General features: G+C 51.9%; 9 protein-coding genes across 9 annotated transcripts; 5 read left to right on the top strand and 4 right to left on the bottom strand.

Moving 5' to 3' along the window:
• Positions 1 to 183: 183 nt before the first annotated feature.
• On the bottom strand, positions 184 to 1,464 carry ASPGLDRAFT_61973 (uncharacterized protein; the record flags this gene model as incomplete). Its single annotated transcript, XM_022548501.1, has 3 exons — positions 184 to 472; positions 599 to 1,123; positions 1,195 to 1,464. 3 exons carry the CDS (start codon positions 1,462 to 1,464, stop codon positions 344 to 346), a joined length of 924 nt encoding a protein of 307 aa, XP_022395929.1. The 3' UTR covers positions 184 to 343.
• Positions 1,465 to 1,614: 150 nt separating this feature from the next.
• On the top strand, positions 1,615 to 3,034 carry ASPGLDRAFT_70243 (uncharacterized protein; the record flags this gene model as incomplete). The annotated part of the gene is made up of 4 exons (XM_022549464.1): positions 1,615 to 1,677; positions 1,815 to 2,447; positions 2,499 to 2,629; positions 2,980 to 3,034. The coding sequence occupies 4 exons, from the start codon at positions 1,615 to 1,617 to the stop codon at positions 3,032 to 3,034; spliced, it is 882 nt and encodes a 293-aa protein (XP_022395928.1).
• Positions 3,035 to 3,381: 347 nt separating this feature from the next.
• On the top strand, positions 3,382 to 4,566 carry ASPGLDRAFT_137201 (putative sulfite oxidase; the record flags this gene model as incomplete). Its single annotated transcript, XM_022541509.1, has 2 exons — positions 3,382 to 3,461; positions 3,522 to 4,566. The coding sequence occupies 2 exons, from the start codon at positions 3,382 to 3,384 to the stop codon at positions 4,564 to 4,566; spliced, it is 1,125 nt and encodes a 374-aa protein (XP_022395927.1).
• A 22-nt stretch (positions 4,567 to 4,588) lies between these two features.
• On the bottom strand, positions 4,589 to 5,932 carry ASPGLDRAFT_1060303 (cysteine synthase A). Its single transcript, XM_022539501.1, has 2 exons — positions 5,672 to 5,932; positions 4,589 to 5,608 (listed from the first exon to the last, which is right to left on the bottom strand). The coding sequence occupies exons 1-2, from the start codon at positions 5,787 to 5,789 to the stop codon at positions 4,611 to 4,613; spliced, it is 1,116 nt and encodes a 371-aa protein (XP_022395926.1). The 5' UTR covers positions 5,790 to 5,932; the 3' UTR covers positions 4,589 to 4,610.
• Positions 5,933 to 6,325: 393 nt separating this feature from the next.
• ASPGLDRAFT_137333 (condensin subunit YCG1) lies at positions 6,326 to 9,725 on the top strand (the record flags this gene model as incomplete). Its single annotated transcript, XM_022541521.1, has 2 exons — positions 6,326 to 8,374; positions 8,424 to 9,725. The coding sequence occupies 2 exons, from the start codon at positions 6,326 to 6,328 to the stop codon at positions 9,723 to 9,725; spliced, it is 3,351 nt and encodes a 1,116-aa protein (XP_022395925.1).
• An 827-nt stretch (positions 9,726 to 10,552) lies between these two features.
• Positions 10,553 to 13,398, top strand: ASPGLDRAFT_181233 (putative RNA binding protein (Arp)). The gene is made up of 4 exons (XM_022542988.1): positions 10,553 to 10,982; positions 11,061 to 11,118; positions 11,194 to 11,900; positions 11,951 to 13,398. The coding sequence occupies exons 1-4, from the start codon at positions 10,830 to 10,832 to the stop codon at positions 12,902 to 12,904; spliced, it is 1,872 nt and encodes a 623-aa protein (XP_022395924.1). The 5' UTR covers positions 10,553 to 10,829; the 3' UTR covers positions 12,905 to 13,398.
• Positions 13,399 to 13,475: 77 nt separating this feature from the next.
• On the bottom strand, positions 13,476 to 13,693 carry ASPGLDRAFT_52849 (uncharacterized protein). Its single transcript, XM_022547850.1, has one exon. It carries the CDS (start codon positions 13,652 to 13,654, stop codon positions 13,493 to 13,495), a length of 162 nt encoding a protein of 53 aa, XP_022395923.1. The 5' UTR covers positions 13,655 to 13,693; the 3' UTR covers positions 13,476 to 13,492.
• Positions 13,694 to 14,054: 361 nt separating this feature from the next.
• Positions 14,055 to 15,107, top strand: pre6 (proteasome core particle subunit alpha 4; the record flags this gene model as incomplete). Its single annotated transcript, XM_022543904.1, has 5 exons — positions 14,055 to 14,082; positions 14,156 to 14,162; positions 14,211 to 14,263; positions 14,317 to 14,704; positions 14,762 to 15,107. The coding sequence occupies 5 exons, from the start codon at positions 14,055 to 14,057 to the stop codon at positions 15,105 to 15,107; spliced, it is 822 nt and encodes a 273-aa protein (XP_022395922.1).
• On the bottom strand, positions 14,984 to 16,111 carry ASPGLDRAFT_52845 (CHY zinc finger protein). The gene is made up of 5 exons (XM_022547849.1): positions 15,982 to 16,111; positions 15,870 to 15,913; positions 15,715 to 15,788; positions 15,463 to 15,626; positions 14,984 to 15,408 (listed from the first exon to the last, which is right to left on the bottom strand). The coding sequence occupies exons 1-5, from the start codon at positions 15,984 to 15,986 to the stop codon at positions 15,327 to 15,329; spliced, it is 369 nt and encodes a 122-aa protein (XP_022395921.1). The 5' UTR covers positions 15,987 to 16,111; the 3' UTR covers positions 14,984 to 15,326.
• Between the last annotated feature and the right edge of the window lie 98 nt (positions 16,112 to 16,209).

Here is a 16,209-nt window from a genome sequence, read left to right as displayed (position 1 = left end):
GAGTAGTGTGTCCCCCACACCAATTGAACCGTAATCTATCACCGAAAGGTGCATATCACCGAGAGGCGTGCCTCGGTATTCCATACAAAATGGCAGTTTTTGGACGGTTCTCAAGGGCGAAGGGAGATGTGCATAACGATTTGTTTCCGGGGGTGAAGGTGAGGACTTTTGAGAGGTATTTTTAGGAGTTGTTTAGTTGAGATCTCTCTCCCAACGAGGTTCTGTTTTTCTATTGGAACAACACATATAGTATCTGTGCAATCAAGGGTTCATCTTTTTTATCTATCAATCCATCCCGAGTCCTATGTACTACTCAGTACGATTTTCGAGTGCCACACGCACGCTAGCGCCTATCTGCGACATTGTTATGTCCGGATTCGTCAAGACGAGTGACAGGCAGTGGGTGAGTGCGATACGAATATTGCCCGCGGTCTCTGGAGGGATCCTTTGACTCCAGTATCCGAAATATGCACTGATTGCGTCGTCAAACTCAACGATACAGAGTTTTATATACAAGTACACCCCGCTCGGTCAGCAGGTGGCACACACCATAAAAAAACACAAAAAAAAAAAAAAAAAAGAAAGGGAAAGAACATACCAGCGCGTCACCGCTATATTCATAGTATTTCCAACTAAACGATTTCTGGTTGGATGATGATCTCTCTTCGGATTCTGCGCAATGGTGACGCCGATGGTTCACGATGGTGTTGGTCAGAGTCTGTTCGAGACCGAGTTCTCGAAACGTGTTAATGGCGGCAAACAGATGCGTTAGGGCCCGAGAATAGTCCTCTTGGACGTTCTTCAGTATCTCTTTGAAAGAGGTGGTTCCTGCTGCGCGCACCCGAGCCCAGAGTATTTCTAGATAGTTCCCGATTGCGCCCCCCGCTTGGACACCAGGGGCATAGCGGGTCGAGACCAAGTAGAGAAAAGCCACATCCTGGGAACCGACCAGAAATTGAAGAACGACCGCCCACAGCGCTTTGAATAGAGACGACTGGGTGCATTCTTGGGATCGACTGAACTGCTTGATGATCTCGAGTGGCAACAGTGGCACATCGACTTTTCTGGAATCACCCAGGTCGGTTATTGGGGAATCAGTTGGGATGAGGGATTGGGGTGCGTCCTTTAGATATTCAGTCCAGTAACTCTTTTTCACGGGCCCCGAGCCTTCGAGTGCTGTCGCTACGTAGTCACGGTACTTGGGGGCGAGTCGGCTAGGGGCTGATCCGCATGATACAAGGCATCCAACTCGGCCTCAAGCACGTCCCGAGCCCCTTTGTCTCCAATGTCATGGTGGAGCTCTATCATGCCGAAAACTCTGCCTGACTCGGTCGAGGCTAGCGTCAGCCGGTGCAGGATGTACTGGTCAAGCGGAAGGTCATTTGACAGATACTTTCGGAACACAGGTAAGACTTCGGAGTCAGCACACTGGATTGTTTTGGCAATGGGTACCACCCGCTCCATGACGACTTGGATATACCGCTGGGCAGAAGACACAAGAATTGTTCGCAGGGTGGTGTGACGGGCCACAAGCCGTACCCATGCCCTTTCGACGCGGGAGACATCAATTGGCCCAGACCCATCAAGTGGTTGTAGTTAAAAGATTGTGTGCACATGGCTAATTCCGGTCTTGCAATCATAGTCGCTCGCTGCCCATTGCTGAGAACCGCTACAAGGGTAAATATCCTCGACATCACTGAGAGAAGTGATGCCGAATTTATACATACTAGTAGAGAAGCAGCATGAACCCAATCCCCACCAAACAACACCAATATTGTCTTTAAAATACAAACGCACGCCCTGATCTCTGGAAGGCCCTGAAGGAAGGCACCAACCACCCCCTCAACACTGCATGGCCCCTCTTCCTGGACCAAGATACTTGCTTTCAACAATACTTCGCTAAGCTGTCCAAGTACAATGCCCTATCCGAGTTCCAATTCGCCATAGTCAAGTTGGACGAGACCGGCCAAAGAGAACTGGGCCTGATCGCCTGCGCTCGCTCAGTTCCCTTCTACTGGCCTGAGCTGGACCAGGTCGGTGGACGGGCTGGCCTGAAAGCTCAACCTGAAGTTCTACAATCGCTACCCCGGGGTGGATACGATGCCATTTTGACTCGGGCTACCCATCAACATCTCGCGCGAAAGGGCCTTGCGCTTTCCTCTCTTCCTTCTTCTCCCGCGACAATTGCCTCGGATACCGAGTCGGACTCGGAATCGGACATCAACAATGTTCAACAACACACTCAGACTCACACTTGGACCGACCACCTCCCAAACCCACCAAACGTCTTCTCCGCCATCTCCATCACAGTCCACCCAAGCTACCGCTCCCGCGACCTAAATCTAGCCGAAACTATGATCCAAACTATGAAGCGCACCGCGCAGCAAAAACACCTTGATGCCCTCGTCGTTCCCCTCCGTCCCACCCGCAAGCCCGAAATCCCTTTCGTTGATATGGGCGACTACATCACTTGGCTCCAGCCCACGACCACAGCATAGCATCTGGAAGCCGCTCTCTCCTTTGATCCCTGGCTGCGCAAGCACACGCTTCTTGGGGCGCAGGTAATCAAAGTCGCCCGGGAGAGTATGCGGGTGGAGGGGAGCATGGCGGAGTGGGAATACTGGACGGGGTGTGACCTGCTCCAGGAATTCGCGGCTTCTTCTAAGGGATATGCTAAGCGGGAAGTCGAGTATGGTCGGTTGTACCTGTAGCTGGCTTTTCCGAGGGGCTTGGTGCCGCTGCGGTATTATGTTCAGAGTGTAGAAGGGCTTATGTAGAGCCGAATGTGTGGCTGTATCATGATCTTGGGTAGAATTATCCGGTATATTTCTCGTATCGTATCTTATCAGATTGATTATAGGCAGACCACTTCCTTCATTAATCTCGTTCAATTCTCACTCGTCGTTGTTCTCGGGGCAAGGGTATGCTGCCGCTGCCACTTGAGTGGATAGAGCTAGTAGGATGACTAGCCAGGTGTAGAACCGGGGCCAATAAATTTTCGAGGATGGGGAAAGAAATGACGACAAGACAATAACATTATGGATTGAAGGCTTTTCATAAGTTTTTTGAAGGTCCCTGAAGACATTTCAGCTTTGCGGCTGAAGTGGGATATGCACTATGTAGTAGGATTAGTAGATACCAATAACTTGTTGATAGGTATGATAGTGTCTGTTTGGCTATATTTCGATCACCGAAAAGTCTTCACAGCGATCTGGTATGCTCGTCCTGAGATGCAACTGAAGAAATCGCATGGATGTAGTTAGGGCATATCTTATCAGATCGATGTCACGTTGCAGTGACGTATGCTCCAACCTTCACTTTCGTCTCTCAGCTCATACAACTCAATACAACTCAATTAAACCTAATTGACTCTGCGCTATAATGGACGAACCTCGACAAGTCGAATACTCCGTGGAGAAACCGCTAAATCGCGAACCACCGACCGAAAACCTGGTGGATAGGTATTCTCTCTCTCATCCAAACCAGGCACTAGGAACCACCGATAGTCTAACTCAACTCAGCTTTTACACTCCCCAAGACATCAGCTATGACCGCAACCACGGCCCAATACCACATCTTCCCGCCGGCGAAGATCACCTCGTCCGCATCGACGGCCAAGTCCGCACCCCGGTTACCTTATCCGTGAAAGAGCTCACAACCGAATTCCCGCAACATCAGATCATATGTGCGCTAGAATGCGCGGGGAACAGACGACACACGATGCGCACTCTTCTGCGGGAAGTCGAGGGAATCGATTGGGGCGATGGCGCGGTGATGAATTGTAAATGGAAGGGACCGAAGTTGAGGGATGTGTTGCGGAGTGCGGGTGGAATCAGCGGGAAAGTCGAGGATCTACATGCTGCATTTTCATGCTACCAGGTTAGAACGCAGAATGATACTTGGTTTGGGGGCAGTGTGCCGTTGGAAAGGGTTATGAAAGATGAGGATGGGGGAGATGTGATTCTTGCACTTGAGATGAACGATATGCCCCTAACGCCCAAACACGGTTATCCCCTCCGCGCGGTCCTCCCTGGTATCGCAGGCGCAAGATGGGTCAAATGGCTTGACCAGATCACAATCCAAGATCATGAATCTACCAACTTCTATCAGAAACACGATTACAAGGTTCTTCCCGAAGAGGCTGTCGATAAGGAGTCCGCGGAACCGCACTGGGACCATACCCCGCCTATGTATGATACGCCCATTAATTCAGTGATCGGTGTTCCGACGGACGAGGAAACTGTTACTTTACGCGATGGAAAAGTTGAGGTGAAGGGGTATGCAGTGCCAAATGCGGCGGATGGGCCGGTCACGCGCGTGCAGGTCTCGACGGATTGTGGGAAGAGCTGGGTGGATGCGGAAATTGGGAAGAGTGAGGGACAGAGAAATAAGTGGTGCTGGGTGTTGTGGAGGGCGGAGGTGAGTATAGAGCCTGGGACAGGGAAAGAGATTTGGAGTCGGGCGTTTGATGCTGGGGGGAATGTGCAGAAAGAGCATTCGCAGTGGAATCTGAGGGGAGTTGGATATAGTGGATACGGAAGAGCCATGGATCTTACTATCGCCTAAAATAGCATCCAATAACGGTCTATTTACTTCATGATACATGACTACTAAGGCAACACTATGTACTTTTCCAAATGCTTGGGAATGGCAGAGCGGAGGTTCTTGCTCTCGAGCCATGTCTGGGAGAACAACCGTTCAGCATAACGGTAAGCTCCATCACACAGAACAGTTACGACATTGTGTCCCTTTCCAAGCTTCTCAGCAACCTCCTTGGCAGCAACAACGTTCAACGCAGAGCTAGCACCAAGGTAGAGACCCTCCTCGTCTAAGCAACGGTAGACCATCTCAATCGACTTCTCGTCGCTGATGTTCAGCGATCCGTCGATCAAGTCGACATCAGGTTTGAGGTTCTCCGTAATACGGCCCTGACCAATACCCTCAGTGATACTGCCACCAGCCCGGTCCATAAGGTTACCACCGCTCTGGACGTAGCTGTGCAGCACACTACCGGGAGGATCAGCGAGGAAGGCTTTTACCCGTCCCTCACTGACATCCTTCAGGTAGCGCGTGGTTCCAGCGAAAGTACCACCCGTTCCAGTCGCACAGGTAAACGCATCGATCTTTCCACCGGTCTGCGCCCAGATCTCAGGACCCGTAGTCTCAATATGCGCCTGTCGGTTGGCGACGTTGTCGAATTGGTTCGTCCACACAGCATTGTCGAGTGACTCAGCATGTCTCCGCGCCTGGTGGTTGTAGTTCTGCGGGTTGTCGAACGCCACCGCGGGGACCGGGTAGACCTCCGCGCCCAGAAGACGCAGCAGATCAATCTTGCCCTGCGACTGGGTGTTGGGCATGTAGATAACGAGCTTGTAGCCCTTGGAACGGCAGACGTGGGCAAGGCCAATTCCCGTGTTACCGGCCGTGCCCTCGACGACGGTACCGCCGGGCTTCAGGAGTCCCTTTTCCTCCGCATCCTTGACAACGAAGAGAGCGGCACGGTCTTTCACGCTGCCACCGGGGTTCTGGAATTCGGCTTTACCAAGGACGTTGCAGCCGGTTTGTTCGGAGATGCGCTTCAATCGGATGAGGGGGGTGTTTCCAATTGCTGTTGTAGGACGAATATATTAGCATTGCTCCGTGCTTCCCGGTAAATGAGGGGATCGCATACCTTCCGTCAAGCCATTGACAGAGCCCTGGGCTTGCGACACTCGCACAGCATAGGCGGTAGACCCCTCTGCAGCACGGAGGGCCGTGGTACCAAACCGGCGAATACTCTGGCGAAACATTTTGTCCAGTCCTGCAATCGAGCGACACAGTAGAGACCCCGGCGAGAACAAGAGGCCGAAAGGCAATTCCCGGAGCCCCGGTTTTCGGCGTTAGTCAGGCGTCACGTGAAAAGTGGCGTGACGTGCATTGCTACATGTTTGAGAGTAGTATCAAATGGGGTTGAACATCATGAATTGAAAAGCAATACATATTTATTTTCAAGTAATGATCACCGTAGATACACTTAATGCATAGAAGAGCATGTCTGTACCGCAACACGTGCAGCCCTAGCCCTTATCGGGATATTGCCTGTCTGGGCTGTTTGTTTATCCCGCCGCCCGTGACTTGTCGATTATCGGCGGCTTCTTTGAGGACAACCTCGACCACGGCTTCATCTTGCGACGCCGCAATCCTTCCACGACTCGATACATTTGGGATTTCTGAACGATAATATACGAATTGTTATTGCGATGAATCGTCGATACTAGTGTGGTCGATATCCCATTCATCCAACAGCTGTTACGACAAGAGAAGACTACCCCTCAGCGACACCACCATGCCCGCTCGCGTCTCCGCCCGTTCGACGTCCTCGGCTACACGCAAGACCTCTGTCCAGACTTCTGGACGAGCCGGCTCTGCGCCTCCAGTTTTCGTGATCCCAGAAGAGCCCGCATTGCCCGAAACATCCCCCAACTTGCGACGGGATGTGTGTTCAATTTTCGCCGACGCCCAACGCTCGACGACCGGACACCGCAAGCTAGTCGTTCGCCTTCGGAAATTGCAGGAGATCTCCTGCGGGATATTGAAAAAGAAGTCTAAGGATAATCAAGAGCAAGAGGAACTTTCGCTGCCGAATGAAGAAACCTATCCCGAGAAGGAATTCAATGTGGAGGTTGGCCGATGTGTACTGCGAATCCTCCCCATTAAGAAGACAGAGCCTGTCGGTGATCGCATTCTGCGCTTTGTCGGCACATTCTTGACGCATGCGTCGGAAAAAGATACTGAACTATTCGCTTCAGAAGAAGACGATGATGTTTCTACTGAGACTCCAACTGCGCGTCTAGCGACTAGTCTTGTTGCGGTGGTGTCGCCGCTTTTGGTGGCCAAGGACAAGATTGTGCGCTTCCGCGCTACGCAGTTAATCACGCTCATTGTCAACTCGCTCGACAGCATCGACGACGACTTATTTTACACCATCCGCCAAGGCCTGTTGAAGCGTATCAGGGATAAGGAGCCTTCTGTGAGAGTGCAGGCAGTGATGGGTCTCGGCCGTCTGGCAGGGAACGACGAGGACGATGATAACGACGATAACAGTGCTCTCTTGGAGAAGCTCATCGACATTATGCAGAATGATACGAGTGGCGATGTACGAAAGACCCTGCTCACCAACCTGCCTCTTTCTCCGGGAACCCTTCCCTACCTACTTGAACGAGCCCGCGATCTCGACGCTGCGACACGACGCGCATTGTACTCTCGCCTTCTTCCGACATTGGGCGACTTCCGTCACCTTTCCCTGTCTATGAGAGAAAAGATGCTGCGGTGGGGTCTCCGGGATCGAGACGAGAGTGTTCGGAAGGCTACTGGCAAACTGTTCCACGACCGATGGATTGAGGACTGCGCTGGCACAAACAAGGAGAACAACGAAGCGGAAGGAGGGTCTGGTGCCCCACAACGCTCTCCACCAAATATTGCTGCGCTTCTGGAGCTGCTCGAGAGAATTGATGTGGTCAATTCTGGCATGGAGTCTGGCATTGCCCACGAAGCCATGCGTAGCTTCTGGGAGGGGCGTCCGGACTACCGGGAGGCAGTCGTGTTCGATGAGCCGTACTGGGAGTCACTGAATGGAGAGTCATCGTTCCTCCTGCGCTCGTTCAACGACTTCTGCCGGGTCGAGCATGATGGGAAATACGACAGCCTTGCTGATGACAAGATGCCTGAGGTCATTGCTCTGGCACACTATCTTCAGAAGTACCTGAATGAGCTTCTGGAGCGGAAGAAGACCGCCAAGGAGAGTGGTGAGGCGAACGACGACGACAGCGTGGAGCAGGAATTTGTCGTGGAGCAACTGCTGCACATTGCCATCACCATGGACTACAGTGATGAAGTGGGACGACGGAAGATGTTCTCTTTGCTCCGAGAATCCCTGGCCATTCCCGAGCTCCCGGAAGAAACCACCAAGCTTGCCGTCGAGACCCTGAGATGTGTCTGCGGACCTGACCTGTCAGCAGAGGCTGAATTCTGCAGTGTGGTCCTGGAAGCCATCGCTGAAGTCCACGACACTATCATCACCGAAGACAGCTTTGTCTCTGCCAGGTCTGAAATTAGCGACGACGCCTCTAGCCGTGCTCGGTCTGAGACGCCCGCGTCTGAGACATCTTTTAACAAGGATGAGGCTAAGGCTAAGATTCTCAAGGAGATCGTTGTCAACATGAAGTGCTTGCATATTGCTCTTTGCATGTTGCAGAATGTTGAGGGTAATCTGCAACAGAATATGAACTTGGTGACTATGTTGAACAACCTGGTTGTGCCTGCAGTTCGGAGTCACGAGGCTCCTATTCGAGAGCGTGGTCTGGAGTGCTTGGGTCTTTGCTGTTTACTTGACAAGGTAGGCTTCCATTCATTTCTTGGTACTTGAGGTGATGCTAACTGTTCAGACCCTGGCCGAGGAAAACATGACTCTCTTCATCCATTGCTACAGCAAAGGTCACGATGCTTTGCAGGTGACAGCCATTCAGATCCTTTGCGATATGCTTACGACGCACCCTACGTTGCTTGCGCCCGTCACTCAGCCAGACGGCGAGACCGTGTCCCCGCCGCCATTCCAGAAACCCCTGTTGAAGGTGTTTGCTCGGGCGCTTAGGGCCAACTCCCCGAACGATGTGCAGACGGGCGCTGCCACTGCTTTGTCGAAGCTACTTCTAACGAGCGCTTTCTCGCCCTCTGGACCCAACGTGCCGCCAGCCATTCAGGAAATGAACCAAGCGGCCGTGGAAACGCTCTTGTTGAACCTTGTCGTTTCCTTCTTCCACCCACGGACTCGGGAGAACCCCGCGCTACGACAGTCATTGGCCTACTTCTTCCCTGTCTACTGTCATTCGCGCGTCACGAACACGCAGCACATGCAGCGGATTACAGTCCCTGCTGTGCGTACTGTCTTGAACGCAGCTGAGGAGCATTACTCTCTCGAAGCCGAAGAAGACAGTGATGGCGAGATCGACGAGACAATCAGCCAACGCGAACTGAAGACATTAATGACCGGTGTCCTAGGCATGCTCGCAGAATGGACCGACGAACGACGAGTCGTAGGTCTGGGCGGAGAAAACGTCCTCATCGGCGGTACAGCCAGCTCGAGCGCCTGCGGCTTCGTCCACCTAGCCGTGATCAAGGATATCCTGGAACGCGTCCTGGGCATCAGCGCAGGCACAAACCGCTGCTCCAAGGACGAGCGCAAACTCCTCTTCTCCCTCATGAGCAAACTCTACATCGCACCCCCGCCACCACCGCCATCCCGCTCCGGCTCGCGCCCCCCCGAAGGCGACGATCAATTCCGCACAAGCACCCGCAGCAACGGCGAAATCACACAGGAGAACATCCAACTCGCACAGGAAGTCAAAGAACTCCTCGACCAGGCCATCGAGGAAGGTGCTGCCGGTGATGCAACCGGTCGCAACGCTTTGGTCAAGGCTAAGAACTCGATACTCAAACTGCTCGCGACGGCACAGGGCATCCGGGTCCCGAGTAGGATGGCACGTGAGGGCACTGAAGAAGGTGATAGTGATATGATGAGCATAAAGTCTGGGGCTAGCAGTGTGAGGTCTGGGAGTGTGCGACCGTCCATTGAGCCGGGTTTGGCGAGACGGAAGTTTTCTCTGGAGCCTAGTATTATCGAGGAAGAGGAGGAAGAGGAGGGGGATAGTCGGGGGACGATTGTCAAGTCGGAGGTTCAGGATGAGTGATTTTCTGTGTTCTGATTTGAGTGGCGTTGTTTGCTTGATAGTAATGGATTGATGATGGATATGTTTATTTGGGTTGGAGTTATGTGTTTGTTTTGTTCTGGTATATATGGTTATTGAATATATCTGGTCTACGGTATACTGCGCTATATATCCTTCACTGTCCGTATTCTGTATATTCTCCGCTGTCAGTGGAGAATATCCTTTGGATAGCACGGATTGATCCAGGGAACTGACGAGGAACATTTTTCTTTTTTTTCTTTTCCTCATGTTCCCCTTGAATTGCATGCCAATTCAATACATGCAAATGAATACTATTATAATCGATCTGTCGAGTCAGTTAGACTTGTTTATACATATATCGCTGCATGACGCCACAGGTGTCAGATGGCGCCTAGAATAGCACGAGTACATGTACATGTACTATGTAAGATACATGACTGGAATAATTAGAGGGATAACACCCCTGTAGGGAATAAAGTAATGCGATCAATTGTATGTAGATGTATTGTACTGTGCTCAGTACTCCGTATGCTCCGTGGTCCTCCGGGTATACTTGTACCTCTTGAGCAGGTTAACATACTATGTATACCAAAGGCTATTCTATTCATTCTCTTCCATATAGAAAAGAAAAAGACTCAATCGATCCCAGTATAGAATAATAGTCCACTGTATATATATATTATTGTTTGTTTAAGACTCTTGATTACTACTCGGTCCACCTCAATTCCTCCTCCCGAACGAACGATTTTTCCTCGTTTCTTTTTCCTTCTTTTCTCCCCTCTTTTTCTCTTACCTTTTCTCTCTCTCTCTTCCTTACGCTGGGTTTGCTTCTTTTATTGGTTTATTTGTTGCTTCTGTTTCTCTCGTTGGGTTTACTTAGTTCCTCCACTCAACCCACTCAATCCACGACACTCTTTTTTTCTTCTTTTTTCTCCGTCGTGGATTTGTGTCGCCTCAGTCAACCCACAGCCAGCCAGACAGACAGAAGAACAGCAGAGAACGACAGATAGACAAGTGTCTTCTTCCTCTCCTCGTCTCTTCTCCTGTATCTTTCTCTCTCTCTCTCTCTCTCTCTCTCTCTCTCCCTCGCCTATTTCATCGAAAATGTCCGTCTCGTCTCCCACTCCCAAGCTGGACCGCTACATTGTCATCCACGTCGCGACCACCTGCGACGAGCATGGTGTCTACGTCACAAAGGACTCTGCAGAGGTGATTGAATTGGGGTGGATGCTGTTGGACACCAAGACCTGCGATGAGGTATGTCTTCCAATTGAGATGCAATTGATCAGTGATCGGAATGTTGAAGGCTGGAATATGCTAACCCCTGACTAACAGCTGCACCGCGAATCCGTCCTCGTCAAGCCCGTCAACACGCCCATTACTCCCCTCTGCAGTAAGTCTTCTTCTATGCCATGTATACCTCTTCCACGGTCATCTGCGGGTTCAATGGCTGACGGCCTCCTGACAGCGAGCTTGACCACTCTGACTTGGGAGCATGTCCGCTCGGCAGGTACTTTCCGCGATGCCATCAACCGTTTCGACGCTTTTGCCCAGGAACACCTCATCAGCAAGAACCTCGAGTTTGCTTTCGTCACCCTCGACTCTTGGGATCTCCGTGTCCAGTTGCCCCGCGAGGCCCGCGATAAGGCTGTCGTCCTGCCTCCCTACCTCCAGCACTCGCGCACCTTTGACCTCCGTACCGAGTACCAGAGATGGCAGACCCATCACCCCGAGTCGTTGCCTTTTGGCCCCAGCTCGCTCGCCAACATCTGCGCCGCCCTCGAGGTTGAACCCGTCCAGTCCTCCGCTCCGATCAAACACAACCTGCCTTTCCACCTGCAGGCTCTGGCCCCCGCTTCCCCCCGCCGCGCCATGGAGGAGTCCATCACCCTCGCCCGTGTCCTCCGCGGTCTGATCCGCAAGTCTCAACCCCCGCATGAGCACCCCGAGATCCTTACCCGTCCTATGGATGCCCGGGCCGATGTCCGTGCTTTCCTGGCTGAGCGCAGCAAGGTCTTGCACCTCAGCGGTCTGCCCCACGATACTACTCAGTCGGAGTTGGAGAGCTGGTTCACTCAGTTTGGTGGTCGTCCCATTGCCTTCTGGACTCTGCGGACGCCTGATCAGCACAAGCCCACCGGTACCGGATTTGCCGTCTTTTCGTCTCATGAGGAGGTGATGCGTCTCTTTCCGTTTGCTCCGCTGTCACTGCTAACACATTATAGGCCGCTGAAAGCCTCTGCATGAATGGTCGTGCTCTCAACGAAAAGGCCATCGAGGTCTCCCCCTCCTCCAGCCGTGTTCTGGACCGTGCCGCCGAGATCCTGACACCCTTCCCTCCGTCGAAGAACCGTCCTCGTCCCGGTGACTGGACCTGCCCGTCTTGTGGTTTCTCCAACTTCCAGCGTCGTACCGCCTGTTTCCGCTGCTCGTTCCCCGCAATGGCCGCTGCTCCCGACCCGGTTGGATACGGTGCCTACGGCTACGGCCCTCCATCGATGATGCCTCCCCACATGCACGGTGGTGGCGGTAGCGGTGGTGGTGGTAGCGGTGGTGGTGGTCACGGAATGGGTCACGGCGGCCGTATGGGCGGCAACGGTGGTGTCGTTCCCTTCCGTGCTGGTGACTGGAAGTGTGGCTCTGAGGGCTGTGGCTACCACAACTTCGCCAAGAACATCAACTGTCTGCGTTGCGGTGCCCCGCGTTCGGGTGCTGCCGTGGTCGCTGACTCGGCCTTCCCGTCTCCGATGGATCCTCCTTCTGGCTTCGGTATGGGTCCTAACTCGATGACCAGCACTCCGGCCCCTGCGCCTTTCGCTTCTGCGGCGGGTGCATTTGGTGGCTTTAACCAGCAGTTCGGTGCCCCCCCCAGCAACTACGCCTTGCCCTCCGGTCTGGGCAGCGGCCCTGGCGCCGCCTACCCTCCCATGGGCCAGATGAGCGCTGGTTACGGCTCTGCCAACTCTCACTCCACCGCTTCGTTCGCCAACCCCGCCGCTCAAGCTGCTTTCACGAGCGCTGACCACAGTGCTCCCATCAGCGCCTCCAACGGTGCTTTCTACGGCAATGATGGCAGTGACCCGTTCGCCTTCCTCTCCACCGGTCTCGGTGGTCTGACCGTCGCGGACGATGCCCACACTCGCCGGAACGGTGCGGGTGCTAACAAGTCTCCTGCTTAAACGTTTGATACCGGGATGATGCGGTAATGAGAACCATATCTATTCTTCCTTTCTTGTCTTTCGGTCATGTTGGTTTATGTCAATACGGATGGATTGGAATTGTTGTCGATATATGTTGATGGTTGATACTACGCTATTTGTATAAGGAAATTTTGCCGTTCTGGTGCATTTCGGTTGGGAGGAGCAGGCTGGTAGCGTGTCGTCGTTTCTGGGTCTTTTATTTTATGTTTGATTTCAAATTTGGGCATGTTTTACTATTTCCAGCGAACTGTTTTGAGGGCCTAAGGGTAGACCCTCCTGGGAACAGCAACAAAAGGCAAGGGCAAAGGGGGTGTGGGCTGGCAAAGGCGCTTTCGACATCAATTCTTTGATTGGGTTTTTATGTCTTTCATCGCCCTGTCTTGTTTGAATTCGGAGGGTAGGGTTTGTTCGGTGATGGAGTTTCTTTTCTTTTCTTTTCTTTTTTTTTCCTTTTTTTTTTTTTTTTTATTTCTCTATTTATTTCTGACATTTCTGCGCATGGAAGACCGGATGAGGAAGTTTAGCATGTCTCGACTTGCATTTAGATATATTTTTTTTTTTTTTCCTTCATGTTTTTGTCTTGTTGAATTTGTCTACAAAAGAACCGAAATCATCGGAGGTCATGGCAGGTGTTGGGCCAGGTTGGTTTGTTTTCAAAACAGCGCAGTATTTCTCTGCTGAGGCGATGTGGATTTCGGGTGTGAACATAAGATTGTATTCAATGTCCATATGTCTTTATCGAGTATCTGAGTATTGTGTATATCTCTGAAGTAGATTGTCTTGTATTCTCCGCTGTAGACGAGGGTGGTGTTCAAAGCCATGCTTTACAGTACTTAGCATTTCCTTTATCTATTCAGAATGATAGAGAAATTACAGTCTCTTCATTCTACGAACATCAATAACAATTCATACAAGGCTGGTGAATATACTGACCTGACAAGACCGTATAGCCGCGCGGCTAGCGCTTGGGAGCTCTCAGCCGCGGGACACCTGGATCCGTCATCGCCAGCAGGCCGGAGATCCTCACCACCACGATTCCCTCATTCCCTCATCCTTTTATCAAATTCTCAGTAACCGAATTCTTATCCTCGTTTTCTTGTTGTCTCCCGTTTCTGAATTCTAGCCCACAATGTCCGGATATGATCGAGCTCTTTCAGGTACGTCAGATGTTGGTACTACTAGCTAGCTAGCTAGTATCTTACCATGAGCTTAGAAGCTAACAATGAGCAGTATTCAGGTATGAGGCTATGACAGGACTAGAGTGAATGCAATCTAACAAAACCAGCCCCGACGGGCACGTCTTCCAGGTTGAATACGCCATGGAAGCCGTCAAGAGAGGTACCGCCCATCCCAACCCATCCATCCATCGACGCCCCATACTAAATGACCAGGAACCTGCGCCGTCGGCGTAAAAGGCAAAGACGTCGTCGTCATCGGCTGCGAAAAACGCTCCGCCCTCAAACTCCAAGACACCCGCATCACGCCCTCCAAAATCGCCGTCCTCGACCACCACGTCACCCTGGCCTTCGCCGGCCTCAACGCCGACGCCCGTATCCTCATCGACAAAGCCCGCCTCGAAGCCCAGTCGCACCGTCTGACCGTCGAGGACCCCGTTAGTGTGGAGTATATTACGAAGCATATTGCGAGTGTGCAGCAGCGGTATACGCAGAGTGGGGGTGTTAGGCCTTTTGGGATTAGTACATTGCTTGCTGGGTTTGATCCGAACGATGAAGTGCCGAGGTTGTATTTGACGGAGCCGTCGGGGATCTATTCTGCTTGGTGCGTTTCCTTGTCTGAATTTAGGGTGAAGTGGGGAACTGGGCTAATAACGAACAGGAAAGCAAACGCCATCGGCCGCTCGAGCAAGACCGTCCGCGAATTCCTCGAACGCAACCACGTCGAAGACATGGACCGCGAGCAAACCATCGCCCTTACCATCAAGTCGCTGCTGGAAGTCGTGCAGACGGGCGCCAAGAACATCGAGGTGGCTATCATGTCCGCCGGCAAGACAATCGAGATGCTCCCCGATGACCAGATCGAGACGTACGTTAAGAACATAGAGACGGAGAAGCAGGAGGAGGCGGCGAAGAAGAAGACAGGTCGGACGGGTACTACTACGGCTGCTATTCTGACGCGGCCTGGTGGTGGGGAGACGGGGGAGTCGAGTCGGTCTGCTGAGTAGATGTTGTTGAATGGATGAGATACGGGATATCTATGATGCACTTGTTTTTAATTAGATGTTCTCAGAGCGTCAATGAAATGGTCTATGCTTGATACTGCCAGTTCAACAGTCACAATCTAAATATGATACAGCTATATCACAGTACTAAATATCTCCAAAAATGTCAAAGAAGGATATAATCGTCTCATCGTAACCACATCGACACACATACACACCCATCTAACCCATCCGATCCGACAAATCCTTGAAATTAAAGATCGATTTCTCCTCCGGCAAATGCACGCGGTCATCCTTCAGCATCCTACACTGCATTAGCCTCATTCCCTCCTGAACAGGAGAATGGAAAGGGAAATACCTGTTATCCATCCGCGCATCATCCCCCTCAACCTGCAACGCGGGCTTAGGCGTCTTAGCCTCAAGCACGAAATGATTATCGCAGTGGGGACAGTATTCATCGCTTTCCTCGAACTCGGCGGCGTCTTTGCGGAAGCATTTTTTGCATTTTTTGCAGGCAAATGTCTGTCCTCGTTAGCCTTACCCTTCCTGTAGACTTGTAGACCTTTTGTTGGGCGCGGGGAGGTGACCGGGGATAACGGGGGGAGGGTACCATCTCAGGAGACTTGGCGAGAGCATGCGGTTCCTGTTCCTGGTGGCATTCTGCGCAGTCGAACCATTTGCGGCCTGTCGTTTTTTCAAAGATGAAAGGATTAGTTGGCGCTTAGGTGTGGTTGTAGAGGGGGTAGGTGGGTGGGAGGGGCGTACAGCATGGAGAGCGAATGGCGACTTGGGCATTGAGGATGTGTTTGCTGTGATTGTTAGTATACTCTGCATTATGGAATGATAGGAGGGCTCTTGAGGAAGAGAGAAGACGTACCACATGGTGTTGAACTGCGACTGGTGCAGATGTGTTTGGTGAGTGAGTGGGAGGTTTTTTTTTGTTCGGACCGGGGTGGTATAGAAGTAGAGAGAGCGCTAAGGGTGCCAATAGAGTAGACAGAATAAGTGGAAGACAGACAGTCGAGTATTGACTATGCCTGTAGGAACAGGAAAATGGATAGATAATTATAGGCACCGAACTGTATAAAATGGCTGCTTACATTAT

Source organism: Aspergillus glaucus (genome assembly GCF_001890805.1).
Source record: "Aspergillus glaucus CBS 516.65 unplaced genomic scaffold ASPGLscaffold_33, whole genome shotgun sequence".
Lineage (NCBI taxonomy): Eukaryota > Fungi > Ascomycota > Eurotiomycetes > Eurotiales > Aspergillaceae > Aspergillus > Aspergillus glaucus.
The sequence above is the reverse complement of the archived record's forward strand: the minus strand, read 5'-3'. Positions and strand labels throughout refer to the sequence as shown.